Source organism: Peromyscus maniculatus, chromosome 13 (assembly GCF_049852395.1).
Source record: "Peromyscus maniculatus bairdii isolate BWxNUB_F1_BW_parent chromosome 13, HU_Pman_BW_mat_3.1, whole genome shotgun sequence".
Taxonomy (NCBI): domain Eukaryota; kingdom Metazoa; phylum Chordata; class Mammalia; order Rodentia; family Cricetidae; genus Peromyscus; species Peromyscus maniculatus.
The window spans coordinates 15,142,661-15,163,782 of record NC_134864.1 but is presented as its reverse complement, the minus strand read 5'-3'; the positions used below and the strand labels follow the sequence as shown (position 1 = coordinate 15,163,782).

The 21,122-nt window shown below is 37.1% G+C and overlaps 1 protein-coding gene across 2 annotated transcripts in view; it reads left to right on the top strand.

Moving 5' to 3' along the window:
* Nucleotides 1–21,122, top strand: part of LOC102907246 (solute carrier organic anion transporter family member 6C1-like) — a 95,827-nt gene that overhangs the window by 40,485 nt on the left and 34,220 nt on the right. For both annotated transcript variants that reach the window (XM_042259911.2, XM_076549690.1), the window contains exons 7-9: nucleotides 2,718–2,862; nucleotides 12,082–12,277; nucleotides 15,143–15,296. In XM_042259911.2, coding sequence (XP_042115845.1) covers nucleotides 2,718–2,862; nucleotides 12,082–12,277; nucleotides 15,143–15,296 — 495 coding nt within the window. The remainder of the gene's footprint in view (nucleotides 1–2,717; nucleotides 2,863–12,081; nucleotides 12,278–15,142; nucleotides 15,297–21,122) is intronic.

The window sequence follows — 21,122 nt, the reverse complement described above, 5'->3', positions numbered from 1 at the left end:
CTTTGTTGTGGCACATGTTAATTCAACTTATTGGTGTCTTTTTTCTCTACCGTATAAATTCCAATATTGTTTTCAAGAGTGTTCTGAAATAACATCACTGGTGTTTTGTTTGAGGTTGTATTGAAAGTATAGCTCACTTTTTCTTTTTCTAGCATTTATTCTTTCATGATCATGTATGTCTTTTCCTTTTGTGTGTGTATATATATGTGTGTGTGTGTGTGTGTGTGTGTGTGTGTGTTTGTGTGTCTACTTCAATTTCTCTCATCTGTGTTTTACAACTTTAATTATAGAAGTACTTCATTTCTAAGGTCAAACTTAATTCCAGGCATTTTCTCTACAGCTGTTTTGATTGTGAGTGTTTCCACAATTTCTTTCACAGCAAGTTCATCTGGCTAATGAAATGTTACTAAGATTCATGGTTTGGTTTTTATATGCTACAAATTTCCTGAGTTAAGGTATTCATTTTAATATTGCTTTAATATTAACTTTAGGTTTTTCTGTACACGAGAGCATATAATCTTTAAACAGTGATAATTTGACCCTGTCTCATGCCTTGCCATTTGTATATCTTTTATCTAAATCTAAAATTGGATTGTAGACTGAAACATTATCACAAAGTTGTAAATAACTCAGAAATTCATTCAACAGCTATGTCTAAAACTTTCATAAAGAAAATTGAATGCAACCAATCTGTATTAATAACATTTTGGGAAATTGACAGATGTATAATGCTAATTCATAAAAAGGCTATGTTCCTGTATAAAATATTTAGTCTAATAATCTATAAATTCAATGTAATAATAAACAATCATATGGCATGCATTTTATATTTTAAAGAATAACAAATTTCTTATGCACATCTAAATAAATCATAGTTATAGAGTAGACAACTTAACAATTGGTTGTCTCTCTGTGTGTCTATATACATATATATTAAAGAAGTATTTTCTATAACATAAGCAAGGAGGATAATATTGCTCAGTGTATTCTATGATAAATATCCAAATTCCTATATCATATTATATAAATAGATACTTTCCAGGTTTATAATGTTCTTTAGGTATAATAAGTAAATGTTGAAAGAGAATACATGTATAAAACAAAAGTGAAAATGTGCTCTAAGTAAGTTTTAACCAATGTAAAACACAAAGTAGAAGGTATTAGGTGAGATAATATAAAGTCAAAAATGTTTATTCTATGAATGAATCTGTATCCAGTACAGTAGATAACTAATGGCTACCTAAATTCAAGAAGTTAATATTTGGAATGAATAAGGAATTCTTAGGAAAATTATCCAATCCATAAGGAGGTATAGTACATCACACACAAACTGAACTTCTAAATTATATGAAGAAACACACAGGTTTGCATGTATTTGCATGTATGTTATGTAGGTGTTCACATACGTTCAGGTTCACATGCAAATGAGTACACATACGTGTGGAGTTCAGATGACCTCAAGTGTCATTCCTCAGGGACTATAAATGTTTACTTTCTTTTTTGAAGTACACACTAGCCTGGTACTTGCTATGTAGGCTAGACTAGTTTATCATCCCTGCCATCATCATCTCTCAGCACTGATATTATGAGTGTGTGCCATAATATCATTTTGATAAGGGTTATGGGGACTGAATTCAGGTCCTTGAGCAAAGCAAGTACTTTGCCAACTGACACATCTCTCCATCCTCCAAAACACACATTTATGCTTGAAAACATAGAAACACAAAAGAAATGCTATCTTGTGTGTGTCTGTATGACAAAGTTTTGGAAGCCTACGAATGTTAGTAAAGGTTATCAAGTGTTTCTAAATATGTGCTCCATGTCCCTTAGCTATTGCTGTATGGCAAAACTTAGTAGCATGACAGTAAATTGTTTTCCTTATTAGTGCAAAATTTGTAGGAAGCTTATTTTTCTCAGCTGTGTGTGGGGGGACTAAAGTGCTCACAGTCTGAAGGATGGAATTATCTCAAGGCTTCTTTGCTGTAATGTTGGCAGTACTACTGGCTATGTTTTAGAACACTCACACACGGCCTTGCTCACAACTGGAAGACCTTCCCACACTCAGTGACGTTCCAATGCCATGGTACATTTCTGCAAGGTCCTGATGAACCTGAGTGAGATATTGTTCTGATGAATCTTAGCGTATAAGCTGCATCATTAGGAAATGAGACTCTCTGATATTAAGGTGTTATTGTAAAAAGGTACAACTTGAAGAACAGTTTGGACCAAAAAAATGAAATAAATTACTCATAAATCCCAAATGTCCCCAAGCCCCTTACAAGGGCACACAATTCTAAAGATGCTCTGTTGTAGGAGATCAAGAGTGCATGTATGGGGTTTTCTACTCTAACCATGTGTGTGACAGTGGGGAGTAGACGGTGGCATAAGTATTTGATCATAGAGGAATCAATAAATACTTTGGAATCAAATGGTGCAAAATTATAGAGCACTCACCAGCTGAGTCAGGTGAATGCAAAAATATGAGTGTATCTAATAATGCACAAAGAGATACTTTCAAAAGGTAACACATCCAGAGATAAAAGCTATTTTTGCTGTGTAGAAGAACCAAATGCAGATCTCCTATGGAATGTGTCTATTCTGGAATTCTGTAGTTTTGTTTGCATCACTCTGTTTAGACTGTAGGAAGCTACTTCTGCAGATTGATTGTTGGCATATGAAGAGATGAAATGATTGTGATGTGACCTGTTCTGTTTCAGTGTCTGTTGAGGAACCCGCTGCTGATATGCTTCTCCCTGTGCAAATCCACAGAGTCCCTCACTTTTAAGGGAGCTTCGAAATTTGTGCCCAAATATTTAGAAAATCAGTTTTTGTTAACGCCCTCACTTGCCACTATGCTCACAGGTAGAATTTTCTTTTTACTGTGCAGATTTGAAAATTTCTACAATATGTATATTTAAGTGTGATATGTATATTTAAGAAGTATGTCATGTAAACCGAAGATAGAGGGTGAAGTGTACTTGAATGCCACTTACTATAACTATAAAAACATGAACATTCTATACTACATCAATATTTTTAATGTTGTTTTTATAGCTCACTATCTTTCAGCCTCCCCCTCTAAATACCTGCCCATTTCTTTTCCTCTTCTCTGCAGGAAACGTGTCTTCTCAAGCCACAACGTGTTCTTCCTTTTTGTGCTTTTATACCTTTCTGCTTGTGGGTCTGTACCCAATGATTTTCTAAAAAATTCACATAATTTCCTACTGATTATTCTATTTATTTCACCAGAAATTATATTTTTCAGATTCACAATCATTTGAACTTAATACATTGTAAATCTTCTGTGGTATTCCTCATTCCTTAACTGCCAGAGTCATACAGCTGTTAATATACATGCAGTTATATACTCAATATTATAATAAGAGACATGAAATTAGATTTAACATTAATTTCTCTAAACAATTTCACAGTGCATAAACCCATTGGTATCCCTTCATTTGTGTTTGTAAATGTTGTTCTACGTTTTGACACTAAACAGGAATTGCTATTGTTTACAGTTTAATCTTAAAAGTGTATTGAGAATTTGACTCTTTAAGAGACTTCTCAACAATACTTCTAAAAGGAGGTATTAAAAGGTTCTAGAGTTAATTGAAAGTGATGAACAAAAAAGTTCATTTTAGGCTGTAAAAAAATCAAGCAGGTTTCCAGGACAGGCAGGGATACACAGAAAAACCATGTCTCATATAACCAACCAAAGAAGCAAACAAATAAAAAATAAAACATAACAAAACCAAACAACAATGAGTCAAGCAGGCATGTTATAGCATTTAGTGTAACCTGTGATAGAATAGTAAAAATAATATTTACATTAATCTTTAATTATATAGGGGCCAGAAAGTGGTAAGAGAAAAGAACACAAAGCATATGGGGAAAAACAAATGTTCCCAAGTACAGAAGCCTTGATCATAAGCAGACTATTGAGTAGATTTTCTTTTCTAGTGTTAGGTTTCCTCATATGTTTACATACTGAAGTCTCAATGAAGAAGACAAAATGTATATTTTGCACTATTACTAAGCTGAAAACCTGTGTCTGGACAGGTCATAGGCCCTAGGTAAGAACCTATTACTATTATTCTGCTAGTTGGATATAGTATGAAATCAATTTCTAGCAATTTATTATTATTCCATAGATTAATACATGTTTGGTCTTTAATTAATGGTCTTTTCATACATCCTGAAGCATCAGCCTGGGTATAATAGATGTACTAACAATTGTATACTCTACCGTGACTTGTAAGGATGACCTTCCATGCAATTGTGGTATCAATAGTAATGACTTAGACTCATCTAATCCTGTCATTCTACAGAGTTTTCAAGCTTCTCTGCCAAAGCTTTGATTTTTCAAGTGTCGTAGAGTAAGTTATATTATGTTTTGAGATGCTCCCTACTTTAGAAAGTCATTGGCCTGTAGTTTTCTGAGAAAGTCTCCTAGAAAATCCTTCCTCCATTCTTATCTGTAAAACCACCTTTCACAAAGTCTTATCTGTAAAACCACCTTTCACAAAGAGCTGGAACTGAAGGAAGTAATCTGATGTCTCAAGGTAGACTCTTTTTTTAAAAAAAAAATTTATTTTATAATTAATTCAATTTTACATATCAACCAGGGACTCTTAAGAGAAAACTACCGATAACTTAAGGCAGATGTGTAAGAGAAATGCTCTCTCCCACTCCAAGCAGCTAACAGTTGCCAATAGCTCCATGGCTCGGCCTTGGCACTTTTGCCCAACTCCTATTGTCATGCTGGGATGTGGTCTCACTAGGGCTTGCACATGTGGTGTGGACACAACTGTACCTGCGGTGCCTTCATGTGTGCCTCTGCCTTGGTGTACAATGCTGTTTCTTTGTAGTTATCCACTGTCATCTGACTTTTTACACTCTTGCTTCTTCCTCTTCCCCAGTGATCTTCCATGCAGACCTGAGCATTCTTCAATTTCTGTCTCTGGATCTTGGCCATTGTGGGCCTCTCTGCTAATCATCATCTACTGGAGATAGATTCTTATCAGATGATTGCTGAGAAATGCATTAATCTATGGAATAATAATAAATCAATAGAAGTTAATTTTATACTATATCCAACTAGCAGAATAATAGTAGTAGGTTCTTTCCTAGGGCAGGTTTTCAGCTTAGTAATAGTGCAAAATATAAATTTTGTCTTGTTCATGGAGACTTCAGTACATTCAGAAAGTGGCTGTTTCCTCCTCTAACATTCATCTCACTGTTAGAGCAGTGGATACATCTTGCCATGCCAGTCATTATCATTGTTCTCAGGGATAACACATGGGTATGACTGATAACTACTGTTCTCTTCTAGTAGTGTGTATAGATCCTTCCACATTATGAAAGCTAACCAGTGAGGTTGAAGCATCCATGTGAGTACCAGCCTGATTTCTCCATGATTCATACTTCATTGCCAATAATCTATGATGTTAGGGGGGTTCATGAAGCCTCATTGTCCAACAATTCTAGAAGAAATAGCCCATTTTTCTGAGGCACAGTTCCCACAAAGTGATATAAATAGGGACCAGTTAATATATGTACTCATAGTAAATTGTAACATGGAAAACAAAAACAAAAACAAAACAAAAAAAACAAAGCAAACAACAACAACAACAACAAAAACAAATCCAAATCCTAAATTTAGAGAACTCAAATTTTGTATAATGGTCACTAGTTTTCCTTGTTCTTTGCTTCAGAGGAAGACATTATTACCCCAGATAACACATTTCTTCTCTTAGTTTTTGAATAAATATTGTCTTTGTCATCTAAAAATCATAAGCTAACTTGTCTCTTCTCAGAAGGCATAGATATAATCTCTATCATCTATGCCTATTTGCACTACAAAGGAACATGTTAGCAAAGAGTTTAGAACAAAGAGCAGCATGCTTTGGTATTTATATGCATCAGATTAAAACTTCTAGGGGAAAAATCACCTGATAACTATTGTTGTATTTGTATGCTGTAGGAAGAGACTAAACATTGGCATAATGGGAAGAAATTGCTAACTGAAGCTTTCCCTAAATATGGAGACATTCAAATGCTGGAAGGAGGAGGATGCAAAAACGTATACTATGTGAACCCCAACCAGAACAAAAGCTGGTGTCACTATAGTAATTTTAAATGCAATGACATTTCAAGCAAGATTTAATGGTATGAGTCAATAAGTGATGTATATCATAAAATTGTAAGTTGACATTACTCAATAACATTGTTTTTAAAACATATAAATCAAAAATCACATTAAATAAATTTAAAGACCTGGGCGGTGGTGGCACACGCCTTTAATCCCACCACTTGGGAGGCAGAACCAAGTGGATCTCTGTGAGTTCGGAGGCCAGCCTGGTCTACACAGCAAGATCCAGGACAGACACTAAAATTACACAGAGAAATCCTGTCTCAAAAACCAAAAATACAAAAATAGTAATAATAATAATAACAATTAATTAATAAATTAAAAGACCCTCTAAGAACTTCTGTTTCTTCTCTACCTCATCTTTTCTTTTAGTTGCTAGTGTTCTTCACATCTGAAATTCTAAAGTAAAATGATTTTCTCACTAGAGTTCTTACTCTCCACTCTTCTGAAGTCCATCAAATTAATACTAATCCATAATATTTACTTGGAAATTTTTGCCCACACTATATATATTTCACTATATATAGATATAAATATATCTATAAATGCCTATATAAAATATCCAAATACTTACTTTTTCATGACATTTTTCCAAACACAAAGCAGTAATGCATTTAAGTCTACTAACAAGTTTATAATGGATGTGTCATTATTTATATACTTAATTCAACAACATCATAAGTTTCTAGAAATGATATTAACTTTTATACATTATTATTTATTCACTATTTATTTTTTCCTTTGTGTATACCTGCATGATCTTGCAATAACACACATGCGGAAGTCACTAGACAACTTGGGGGAGTCGTTCTTGCATAATACTATTTAGGTTTCAGGAAATGGTGGCATGCATCTTTTCTTATGGAGCCATCTTGCTGGCCACATAGTGACGTTCTTCTCTTTAGCTTGAGTTAATCTATTGGTAAGGCATTTGACTAATTTTGTTTGATGAGATGGGGTAGGATGCAGCCCAGACTGATCTTGCACTTGAACTTGATCTGTAGCTGAGGTTTCAAGTCTTCCACCTACTTTCAGGTGTGCTCTGCCATACCCAGTTTAATTGATTTTGGTTCAACTTATCAAGCTTTTCATTTCTAAGCTTTGTATTATTTTTCAGAATCTCTCTCTATTGAGTTGTTTTCTCTTATTTTTAATTATCTTCATTAACTCATACTGTTCATCCACTATGTATCGCTACTTTTCATATTTTTTTATATTGAGGTTTCCACATGAGTTCACACATACAGTTCTTTACTTTTGTATGGATGATATTCATAATATGTTGAATTCTTCCTGTGTAACTTGGAATAATTGGTTTATTTCTCATGTGAAGTTGTGTTCATTTACTAAATAGTTTATAACACAATGTGTTTATATCTTCATTGATTGTGATCACAGTTTTACAGCAGAGATTACCCTGTCAAGATCATTGTAAATCATCATTTCTGCAATTCTTATAGAGTAGAAAAACTGCCATTTCAAGCAGATGTGTAGACAGCATAAATTTTGGTATACATTCTCAATTTTGACTCTTCCTGGAGTCATAACACTGGTAGGATTTATAGACTTCTAAAGAAACTGTTGATAGTAACTCTGTTATTTAAAAGTGATTCTTAGGTGGGTTGCTGCATTCATGTCGCATAGTCTATGGACTGACTGAAGATATTTCATGGTGAAGATTAGCAATTAGAATCATAGCTTATACTTTGTGACACTCCATCACCAGAGTCAACCAGCCACATGAAGTCTGCCTTGCTGCAGCCTTGGCTCCTGTTGAATCAGATATAGATGTGATCTCTCCTACCATAATGTTTTGATCTCTATTGCTATGGTATGGATATTTGCCCTGGATTTAACCTCACTCTCCTCCCCCACAACCTGTACTGGCTAACAGGTGGAGTTGTATGCTTTCTCCATTTCATTAAGTAGAAGGTCCACTAGGGTTCAAGAAAGACTGGGCTATGACTGGAGCTAAGTTAATTCTTCAGAAAATGTAACTCAGGGTATAATGTACACCAGGCCCTCGAGTTGATGTCCAGTTATTGTGGGATGGAGAAGAGAGAAAGGGAGAAGAACTTTTTAAAATAATATAAATAGATAAATAAAAAGAAATTGAAAGTTTGGAACTGTCACTCAGTGCTGGAACACTTGCCTATGATACATGAAAATCCCCATCATTTAAAAAATAAAAGAAGAAAAAAGAAAAATTAAAAATATCAAATGACAAGAAATAAAAATCCATATTAAAATGATAATAAATGGAGGAAAAACATCTTCTTGGCTAGATCTCTCTGGATCTCCTAGAGCTGAAATTCTCAAGAAATAGGGTGAGAGTAGTAGGTTGTATTTTCAGATTATCCTCATTCTTCTCAATGGTCACCAAACTAGTTGGAGCAGAAGCAGGCTTTGCTTGTACTAGTGGTGTGTACCCTCAGGAGTCTGCAATACACTGCACATGGATATTGATGGTAGAGCAGTGAGACTGTCTTACCATAGGAGCTTAGGAGGGATAGGCCGCTTTAAGCATATCTTCACTTAAGATGTTTTATTCTGTACAATGGATATGTAGACAGTATTGGGGTTGCAGCAGGATCTCCTCATTGAATAGGAAACTAGGGCAGATATGAGTCATGCTGAATGGATACCTTTGCTTTTAAAGGCTTTTTGCAAGCTGGAGCACAAGAAGCATATAAGACATAGGACATGCTTGGAATGCCTTTCACTGTGTGTGTGTGTGTGTGTGTGTGTGTGTGTGTGTGTGTGTGTGTGTGTGTGTGTGTGTGAGCATTAATTTGTCAGTATATTGTGTCAGAGAAACTCACCCAGGTATAACTGTCTTGACTTTACCTGTGACTGCTGCTTGCCCAGCTCTGCACTGAGATGTCCATGAGAAGTCTGAGCTGTGACTGTATCTCAGTGTAGCCGAGTCTCTGACAACAGCCTTTCTAGCATTAAAATTTCACCGAGCTTCTTGTTAATTTCTTTTGTGAAGCAAGCTTGTTTTCAGATGCCAGGCCAGGGATTTACTTAGGCTTCTTGTCTGCAGGATGCAGTCTTCTGTGCCAACTCACCATCACTTTATTACCTAGGAGCAGAGGGTCCACTTCTCAACTAAATTTTGTATTCCAGGAGCCAGGGTATTGCTTTATCATTTTCCTTAGTCTATGGAATGTGCCATGTTTTATTTACTGTGCAGAAAACTTCCAGTGCTCACCCGCCCTTCCTTCCACGACAGGTTTCAAGTCTATTGTTTTGTTTTCATCCCATGAAAGAGAGAACTAGTGCTGAGTGTCCCTCTTCCATCACCTCAGACCTGAACTTGAATTTTTATTTTCTCTATTAAGTGTTTTCTATCCACTCTTCTTGTTTTTCAAATGTTACATTTATTTCTCCCTTCTTGTTTTTTTTTTTACTCTTACTCTTTGCTCTTTGGGGGCCCACAACTGACCTCCCAAAGAAATCACACAGAGGCTCATTCCTCATTCTTACTTATGAATGCCTGGCCTTAGCATGGCTTGTTTCCAGACAGCTTTTTTTTGGGGTGTGTGTGTGAATGAATATTTCTTAAATTTTTAAAACTGTTCTTAACAATATCAATAGAATTCTGAAAACAAGATAGTTTTATAGTAGATATTTGACATGAAAATAATAAGAATGATTAATCACATATATATATGATTATATATAAATATATTTATTTATTTATTTATAATATATATATATATATATATATATATATATTTGGCATAAAGCCAAGCCAAGTCTTTTTTTTTGTGTGTGTATTTTATAATTTAATTTAATTTTACATACCAGCCACAGATTCCCTTGTTCTCCCCCCTCCCCACTTCTGCCTCCCCACCTTCCCCCCAGCCCACCCCCCATTCCCATCTCCTCCAGGGCAAAGACTACCCTGAGGATTGAGTTCAACCTGGTAGATTCAGTCCAGGCAGATCCAGTCCCCTCCTCCCAGGCTGAGCCAAGTGTCCCTGTATAAGCCCCAGGTCTCAAACAGCCAACTAATGCACTGAGTACAAGTACCCGGTCTCACTGCCTGGATGCCTCCCTAACAGGTCAAGCTAATCAACTGTCTCACTTATTCAGAGGGCCTGATCCAGTTGGGAGCTCCTCAGCTATTGGTTCATGGTTCATGTGTTTCCATTTGTTTGGCTATTTGTCACTGTGCTTTATCCAAAATTGGTCTCAACAATTCTTGCTCATATAAACCCTCCTCTTTCTTGCCAATTGGACTACTGGAGTTCCACCTGGGGCCTGGCCGTGGATCTCTGCATCTGTTTCCCTCAGTCATTGGATGGGGTATCTAGCATGACAATTAGAGTGTTTGGCTGTCCTTTCACCAGAGTAGGTCAGTCCCAGCTGTCTCTCGACCATTGCCAGCAGTCTATTGTGGGGGTATCTTTGTGGATTTCTGTGGACCTCTCTAGCACTTTTCTTCTTCCTATTCTCACGTGGTCTTCATTTATCATGGTCTCTTATTCCTTGTTCTCCCTCTCTGTTCTTGATCCAGCTGGAATCTCCCGCTCCCCTAACCTCTCTTTCCCTCGACCTTCACCCTTCATTACCCCCACTCACATCCAGGTTGTTCATGTAGATCTCATCCATTTCTCTGTCATTGGGTGATCCCTGTGTCTTTCTTGGGGTCCTGTTTTCCAGGTAGCCTCCCTGGTGATGTGAGTAGCAGTCCAGTCATCCTCGTTCCACATCTAGTATCCTCCTATGAGTGAGTACATACCATGTTTCAGACAGCTTTTCTTAACTTAAATTATGCCATCTCTCTTTTGCCTCTGGGCTTTTATCTTTCTCTATTTCTGAATACATTTCCTTACTTCCTACACCATGGCTGGTTGTGTAGCTGGATGCCTGGCCCCTTGCATCCTCCTCTCCTCCTTTTCTTGTTTCTTGATCTCCCATAACCCCAGATTTCTCATATTCATTCTTTCTGCCTGCCAGCCTCACCTATCCTTTCTCCTGCCTTGCTATTGGCCATTCAGCTCTTTATTAGACCAATCAGGTTTTTTAGACAGGCACAGTCACAGCTTCATAGAGTTAAACAAATGCAGCATAAAGAATGCAAAACATCTTTGCATCATTAAAAAAATGTTGCACAGCATAAACAAATGTAACACATCTTTAATATTCCACATCTTTCCTTTCACTTTTTCCATTTTTATGGAACATTTTATTTAAATGTATTTATTATGGAATGATTAAATCTTGTGTTTTTGTTGTATTGTTTTTTTTTCTCTACCCACTTCTTCTGCACATTGTGGGCTACATTTGGATCTGATTGGATTGCAATATTGTGTGAGTTTACTTTGCTATTCTGAGTGCTATCTATTTTTCTATTCCTCCTCTTCTTCTTAGTTTTCCAGCTCATATTCTTCCTGTAATTTTCCCTTTCTAGGTATTTATGCTAAAGTAGAAAAACCATAGCTTATACTGAGTATTCTGGAGTTTTCCATTATAAGACTGTTCATGTTGACTTTCTATGAGAGATCTCATTGAGTTGGTTGGTCTGTTTATTGATCACAGAATGGTTTAGACAGCCTATTATTCCAATTAAGTCTCTTGAAATAAGCCATACATTCAATTACTTAAGTAATAATATTTCTCAATAAGACAGCTCATAACTTCTATGTGGTATGGACTAAGTTCCTGGCTTGAACTAGATATCTAGTGTATAGGAACAACACATCACCATCCCTACCAGAATTCAGTAGATCTATAATGGCTCCGACCCCAAGCACAAAATTTATATATTATGAAATCTAGATTTATTCAGTTACCACATCTTCTAGGTTTTAGGTTTTGTTTTAAAATCTGTACTGATTAGAGGGATTGTCATCTATGTGCAATTTTTTTGTACTCCCAACAGGTTGCTTTTTAACAGTTTTTTCTTTTCCTTTCCTCAGGAATGATTATCCTTCCAGGAAGTGCAGTTGGCCATTTTGTGGGAGGTTTAATTGTCGACAGATTGGAGATGTCTTGTAAGAACAAGATAAGATTCATAGTGGTGACATCTACTGTAGCACTTGTGCTTTTTATGTTAATCCTTTTTGTAGAGTGTGAAACAGTGGAATTTGCTGGAATCAATGAAGATTATGATGGGTAAATATAAGTTTGTATACTAGATTTTTAAATTATAATCAAGGAAATATTTTCCAGAAAACTAATCCAGTAAATATATATATTTATATAAGTCTTGGAATTATTAAACATGTAAATGAAGTATAAAAGACAGTTTTACTCTTCATATTAATGATACCAATCTCAGAGAGATGTTTATCATGTATTCATGATAGAATCAAAATTAAAATTTTGTGTTAGGGTGTATAGCAAGTGCAAGATGGTGTTAGAATATGTATAAAGTGGTTTGATCTCATGTTCTTGAACTGATCTGTCTGCATTCTTGTGAACATCAAGGATGGGTTTAATGTATGTATGTGCATGGACATGGACATTTTAATTTAAATATGTAAAAATTCAAAAGGCTTGGCATGGGTTAATATTAAATATTGTACAACATAAATGCAACTGAAAACCAAAGGATTAAGCAAATGAAATTCTGAAAGAGAACAATAGCACTTTTAACTACAATTGGCAGTGATAGGCATTTAAGAATGTATCCAATTGACTTAGCCACAAAACTTTAATTATGTTCTTTTAATTTCATCTAACATGAAAGATAGGCACTCATCGAGGCATTGCTTTGATGAGCAGGAGAGGAGAATGTCCTCCATATACTGAATGACCAATAGCTCAGGAAATTTAATCAGCACCAGGTTAAGGGATTTATGTCTTTTAAATATTTTTCTCTCATGAAGGAACCACTGAAACTTAGTTATTCCTGCTATGAAGGAAAAACAAAACAAAAATAAACAAACAAACTATGCCCTGTGACAGTCTAGCCCTAGCTTATGCTACAGGTGGTGGAGATCCATCTGCTGTTCCTTGGAACTCTGGTGTTGCTGCTCTGAACTAGTAGGCTCTGGGCTGGCAGGAGGCATGCAGAGAGAGAACTCTGAGTTCTGGTCAAATCATGCAGGAGGGTGAGCCCCAAACTTGTATGGCTGGCCTGGAATCTGAGTCCATTCTGCCTGCCCTGACAAGATGTGTATGACAGAAAATCCCCCCTCCTCCCTCTCTCCCTCCCCATCTTCTTCCCCCACTCAATTTTTCTTAAATAATTGACATGTATTTTATCTCTTTTCTCATGGGATTTCTTCATATCTGTTCCTAGGCATATAAAGTTGCAAAGCTATACCTCTGAATATTTTGTTTTTCTGGATCTTAACAAACATTTCAATAATTCTACAAAATGGTATGTCCCAAAGACTAAGAACAGTCCATGCTAGTACCACTCTTTCAAGGGTTGAGATCCCTTTTCAGTGAGAGGTCTGAGTTTCCTGAAACCCTAATATCTATTTAAAGAAAACTTTCCTTACCTTCTCAGAGGGTCATGTGCCCCATAATTTGGCATTCTTAGGTGTCACTGCAGGTAGCAAAATGAACCAGAAATAAATGAGAATGAAAACCCAATTCAGATTGATTTTGTCAACCTGGATCAAATTTTGGGGAGTCTAAAGCCAGGAGATATAATGTCAGCATATTTAAACACAGTATAATTTTGAAAAACATTTTCTGGTGTAATAAGATCCCCAGTGCACAAGGAAGCATAATTACATTGAAACTCAACTCAAGGTCCATGACATTTCTTCCAAGAAGATGAGTTATCTGTTTTATCTTTAATACATAGGGAAGCATTTGGCATGGTTATGGTCATACATATAGAGTGGAGATCATATAGTCTATTAGCTACCTATGTCCTTATTGTAGGAGCTAGGGAGAGGCCCTAGCTGTACAGGTAATGTAAGAATCATTTAGATACATCCCGTCCTGGCTATAAGAGCTTGCTGTTGCCTGCTCAATGGATAATGCAGATCACAAGGCTGTTAATCACTTCCACTTTTTTTCCCTTTGAGATGAAAATCCTGTATTCTTAGCATTTCTGTTTTCCCTGGTGATCTTTGAGCACAAGGAACTTTGTGCTCCTAACAATAAACTACTTTGGAAAACTGATAGTTTCCTAAAAAGTTAAAAAAAAAAAAAGGTAGGGCTAGAGAGTTGTTTCAGTGTTTAAGGACCCTTGTTCTCCTTCCAGAGGACTGGTTTGGCTGCCAGCACCCACACTGAGAACCATAACTATCTCTAAGTCTAGTTCCAAGGGATTCAATGACACAATTTCGCTTCCATAGTTGCTTCACTCACAAATATACTTTTCAACAAAACACACATATACGTAAAATAATTCTAAAATAGTTACATGAAACCTTTCAAACAATTTAAATATTCTTTTCACACTAACACAAGAATCATGGAAACATATGTCCATGTAAGAGCAAATAAAGAAGCTGGGCGGTGGTGGTGCACGCCTTTAATCCCAGCACTCGGGAGGCAGAGGCAGGCGGATCTCTGTGAGTTCGAGGCCAGCCTGGACTACCAAGTGAGTTCCAGGAAAGGCGCAAAGCTACACAGAGAAACCCTGTCTCAAAAAAAAAAAAACAAAAACAAAAAAACAAAAACAAAAAACAAAACAAAACAAAAAAATAGCAAATAAAGACCATTTGCATGTATTTATATGAACCACTTACATGCCTGGTACCTGTAGAGACCATAAGAGGGCATCAGATTCCCTGGAACTGGAGTTACAGGTGGTTGGGAACTGCATGGTGAATGTTGGAAATGGAGTTTTGGTCCTCGGGAAGGGCAGGCAGTGCTCTTAAGAGCTAAACCATCTCTCCAGGACTCTCAAATGGTACACACGTAAATGTGCATTCCATTGTTTTTAGACCTTAGTAAACTTGTGAAAAATTTAATTAAATGAGCACATGTGTGGACCTTATTGATATTTTGATATGTGCAATGATAATGTAAATGATGGTGCTATGATTGTATTTAATCTCAACTTTGCAGGTCAGGTATATTTGGAAACCTCACAGCTCCATGCAACGTGCAGTGTGGTTGCTCAAGCTCCATTTACGCTTCTGTATGTGGAAGAGATGACAAAGAGTATTTCTCTCCCTGCTTTGCAGGCTGCAAGGATTCTAAAAACTTATATAATGAAAAGGTAAATTTTATTTATTATGCTTCTAGCTCTCCAGTAACACGCTCAATTTGTAAGCAGTGATTAGATTCTATTCCCACTGCTCTCTAAAATTTTGCTCTTATATTTTCCGTATTTTTCTACAATTTAATTTAATTTTACATATCAGCCATGGATTTCTCCTGTCCTCCCGTTCCCCTGCCCCCCGTACCCCCCTGCCTTTCCCGCAGCCCACTCCCCATTCACATGTCCTCCAGGGCAAAGACTACCCTGAGGATTCAGCTCAACCTGGTAGATTCAGTCCAGGAGGTCCAGTCTCCTCCTCCTAGGCTGAGTAAAGTGTCCCTACCTAGGCCCCAGGTTCCAAACAGTCAGCTCATGCACTAAGGACAGACAGGTCCAGGTCCCACTGCCTGGGTGCCTTCCAAACACTTCAAGCTAATCAACGGTCTCACTTATCCAGAGGGCTGATCCAGTTGGGGGCTCCTCAGGTATTGGTTCATAGTTCATGTGTTTCCATTCGTTTGGCTATTTGTCCCTGTGCTTTTTCCAATCTTGGTCCCAACAATTCTTGCTCATATAAACCCTCCTCTTTCTCACAGAAAGAAAACCCAGTTTATGCTTTCTGAGTTCCCTTTCAGCTGTGCTCACTGAACTTTGAACACAATCTTTCACACACCCAAAGGTTTCCAGGTGCTATCCTGTGAGTCAGCTCTCCTTCAAATCTGCCTTCTGCTGGGATTCAAAATGCCTACTCTGTATTTTCCTGTTGTTTCTCTATTTCTGCTCCACAGTAACTCAGATATGGATGAGATTTTTTTTTAGAGGTATTGAATCCAGTGCTCTACCCCTGAGCTTTTATCCCTGGTTCCTACTTCTTTGACTGTGCACTATTTCAGAAAACATATCAGACATTCTGGAAAATGGAGAGCCATACAGAAATCACACGAATGAGAGAAGTATGGCTTAACTGAATTGAATCTTCTGAATGGGGGGCGGGATTGGGAGGGAGGAAGGCTTGGGGTCGGGAGGAGAGAAGAGAGGGGGATCTGTGGTTGGTATGTAAAATGAATAAAAAATTTCTTAATTAAAAAACCTCTAGTTACATATCTCATGGCATGTCCATGAAATTTCTTATTTCTTTGCTTGCTGATAAAGCCTACAACTGGTTTAATTTTTTTTCATAGTCTTTGTTCTGTTATAAAGAGCAATTGACTAGTCTATCACTTGTCTGGGTTTGTGGGGTTCTCCTTTTTTGACTTTCTGTGTATGCACATTTTGATGAATGTCTGCATGTGTGTGAATATGAAGCACATATGAACAACTATGATAACATTTGATACTTAAAAATGGAAAAAGTATTCAGTCTCAAAATATGTGAATAAAGTAATGGTCAGAAGACAATTCTGATGTCATTCCTTAAGAGAGGTCCACCTTGGTTTTTGAGGCAGTCTTTCACAGATTGGAGCTTTCCAAAGAAGGACCCAGGGATCCATACCTTTCTGCTTTTACAGCAATGAAGTTACATGTACACCACCAACCTGGGATTTTTATGTGGATTTTGGTGATCAAACCTAAGTCCTGATTCTTGGTACTTCAATGACTCAATTATCTGCCCATGAACATTTTATAGTGGCTAATAATGTTTTCTTCAGTTTCTATCTTTTAAATAGTAAAAAAAAATATGGATCTAGGTACTAAAAATCCTGTGCCTTTCCCCCCTCAGTTTCCTAGTTTTTGAAGGGAAGAGAGCAGTAAATAGGCATATTTACTGATTCATATATATACACCTATATATTAGATCAATATCTTTAGTAGCATTTATGATTTAGTATCATAACAAGGTTTTTTAACAAGCATTAGTATACAAGCATGACTATAAAAAAGATTTTTGCCATTTATAACAATCATTCTTCTAAAGTGCTCTATGTTAAAATAGTATTTAAGTCTTTAAATATAAGGGAAATATAAAAGGAATAGAAAGGTATAAAGAACTCTCATATAAAGTTTTCCATCTTCAAACACTGACTAAGTTACTGTAAGTTCTTGCTTTATATGTGTACCCATTTCTTCTCCTTACTATGTGAAAATATGTAAATGCAGCTGCAAATGCCCACCATGCCACCACACAGCAAATGAACATTCACTGAGAGGCTAAACGCAGTATCACTATTGAGCTACTCTCCTTTGCAGGAAATCCTGCTTCGGAACATTCATCTCAAGGAATTCTTTAAAACTTTCTTATATTTCTACAGGTCACAATTAATTCATAATGCACAGCAAATATAGACAGATTCCACAAAATAGCCACACACAGTGTACGGAAACATTTGATACTTAGAAATGGGAACAATAGAGCATTTCCAGTGGAGAGTATGACTGCCAACTGTTGTTTAGAAAGACAATAATCTTTGATGGGAATAATTGCTCTGAATGCAAAACTGACAAAAACAATGACTGTATGGTTAGACAAATTTGATATGAATGGAAGTGAAGACTGTGCAGAGTCAGCATTAGTGTCACGTAGGAAAGAACTGAAATAACACCCAGACTAATTTTGATAAAACTGAGGGAAAACACTGTTTTTATTAAAACAGAAGTCTTTTCTTCATATTAATAATCTAGACAGTGAGGGCTCTTTTAGGCCACACCTTATGCTCCTAAAAGATGCTCACTCTTTTTGTTTTTAATTATTCATATCATAAAACCACTTGGACATTTCTTTATGAACTTTTATCTTTGGCTGGTTGTTTTTGCTCTCTTCTGTAGCTCTTGTCATAAGACAGCCGGGCTGAGAATGTCCATCAGCAGCTTCTTAGTTCAACAGAGACCTCATTCTTATTATCAGTGGAGGAGCCAGTCCACATCTCAGTCAAAGCATTAAGGAATCTCTTTGGTGCCAAAGGACAGTAAAGACGTTCTGTCAGAGTTCATGCTCTGATGGAAAATCAAGGCAAATCAAAGCAAAAATGTGTCTCAGATAGGTGTCTCTGTTAGGGTTTCAATTGCTACGATGAAAAAAACATGACCAAAAAGTAAGTTGGGGAAGGAAGGGTTTATTTGGCTTTCACTTCAGCATTACTGTTCATCACAGAAGGAAGTCAGGACAGGAACTCAAACAGGGCAGGATCCCAGAGGCAGGAGCTGAGGCAGAAGCCATAGAGCAGAGCTGCTTACTGGGTTGCTTCCCATAGCTTGCAAAGTCCACCTTCTTATAGAATCCAGGACGAATAGCCCAGGGATGGCACCACCCACCCTGGCCTGGCCCCTTCCCCATTGATCACTAATTGAGAATGCCTTACAGCTGGATCTCATAGAGGCATTTTCTTAGCTGAGGCTCCTTCCTCTCTGATAATGCCAGCTTGTGTCAAGTTGACACATAAAACCAGCCAGTACAGATAGGACAGCATACAACAGTAAACAAATGGACTTCTTTTTCTTTTACATCTCAATTTGTAACATAAAACTACATAAGAATGTGATATTTTGAGTCATACAAACATAAAGCATCTGATAAAGAATCCCAATGAGGGAGGTACCATACAAGTAAGAAGCTCTTAGTAAGTATCTCATTCACCAAAACATTTATTGGCATGTAAACATAATAGATAGTTTGAAATGAATTCTGATTTTTCTCTTAAGTGGCCCCAGGTGAGTAAGTGTTTATAGAAGCAGAGGGGAGCCCTTAGGGTCTCCTTCATCAGAAATATCCTTAAACTATTCTATGTGTATTTTTTACATACATCTTATTTATTCATTTATAGAGTCAGGGTTTGTGTGTGTGTGTGTGTGTGTGTGTGTGTGTGTGTGTGTGTGTGTGTGTGTGTGTGTGTGTGTGTGCTAGAAGCTAGCACTGAATGTCCTCCTCTGTTGCTCTCTGCCTTAACTTTTGAGTATGAGGGTGAGTGTCTATATCCGATTTTAGAGCTGGTCACACTGGCTGGTCTAGCCCTGTGCATGCTTTTACTCTGTTTATGAGTTCATTTGTATACCCGTTCTGTTTTGTCTAAAAGACCTTGTTTTCTGAGTGAACTCCATTCTCTCTAGCTCTTAAAATCTTCCTCTTCTTATACAGAGTGCCCTGAATCCTTAGAGGAGGGACTTGATGTAGACATCCCTTTTAGCAGTATATATTCTCAGGGTTCTCACTTTCTGCATACACTTGGGTCTCTGCATTTGTCCCTATCTACTGCAGGAAGAAGCTTCCATGATAATGCCTGTGCAAGACACTTAAATTGATTAGTGGATTTTCATTAGGAGTCATTTAGTGGCTATGTTCCTTTAACTGAAGAGTAATATTAGGTTTTCTCCTGGGTCTGTGACCTATGTGGGCACATACTCTTGGCCACTAGAAAGTGTGGGGAATGGGTTACATCTCATAGAATGGGCCTTAAATCCAGTCAGATATTGGTTGGTTACTCCCACAAAATGTATGCCACTGTTGCATCAACATAACTTGCAGGAAATTCACTATTGTAGATCACAGGAATTACAGGTGGATTTGTGTTTACCTTTCTCCTTTGGTAGAGTACCTTATAGTACCATGAACACTAATCCTAGTCTGTAGGGGTGAGGGCTCTAGATAGGCACCAGCACAATTCTCTACATTTCGTGAGTTACAGAAGTGTTGTCTTCAGCAAGAGAACCTTGTCAGTAGTTTGTGGAGAGCAAGTTATCACCTTGGAAACAGCCTGAGTTGTTTGAGAGTTTTCATGGGGCCTCTTTGGCCAAAATTTCCTTGTGTAACCAATTCCCTGAACTGGAAGTTTCATTAGGTGCTGAAAAATATATAGGCAGGGCTTTTTCTCCCTTGTGATTTGGTGATTACATTGAGATTTCTTTTATACATGTTTATATTTTAAGAAATGTATATTATGTTTCTGCATGACATTTCAAAATTCCCTAAGTATTATCTGTCCTTCCCAGTATCCCTCCCTTTATTCTCTCTTGACTCCACCTCCCCATTTGACCCTCCTACCCCTGTCCATTCATAACTATTCTGTTTCCCCATCCTAGGGAGATACATCTCTTCTCGTAGTCCCTGACTCTGTATCTAACCTCTGTGATTCTATAGACTATAGCCTGCTTGTCACTGTATTAACAGCCAATAACCACATATAACATAACATATTTGTCTTTTGAGGTTAGGATTAACTCACTCAGGGTGACTTTTTTAAATATACTTTTATCCTTTTAGTTGCAAATTTCGTGAATTTTTTTTATCACTGAGTAATATTCCATTGTTTAAATGTACCATGTTTTTCTTAACCTTTCATCTGTTGATGGACATCTAGGCTGTTTTCTAACTCTGGCTATTATCAATGGATCAGCGATGAATATGTTTGAGCATGTGTTTTGTGGCAGGATGTAGAGACCTTTGGGTATAGGCCCAAGAGTGGTATAACTGGATCTTGTGGTAGATCTATTCCAGCTTCATGAGGATCTGCCACACTGATTTCCACAGTGACTGTACAAGTTGGCACATCTACCTGTTCATATACTTTTAATGGGACACACTATTACCAGCTGTGTATTATTTACAGTCAAGGCTTGCACATTATCTTATATTTTTATGTTTTCTGATGGTATTATTTCTTTCTACCTGAAGAAATTCTCCATCATCTCTGAAAACTTTTCATTGGGCGTGGGATGTCAGGTTGGATATCTTCTTCACCTAAACATTTAAAGAACACAGTTTTAGCAAAGCTATACAGAGAAACCATGTCTCGAAAAACCAAAGGGGGGGGGGGGAAGAACACAGTTTTAGCTGGGCAGTGGTGGTGGAGGCAGACCCAGGCAGATCTCTGTGAGTTTGAAGTCAGCCTGGTATACAGATTGAGATCTAGGACA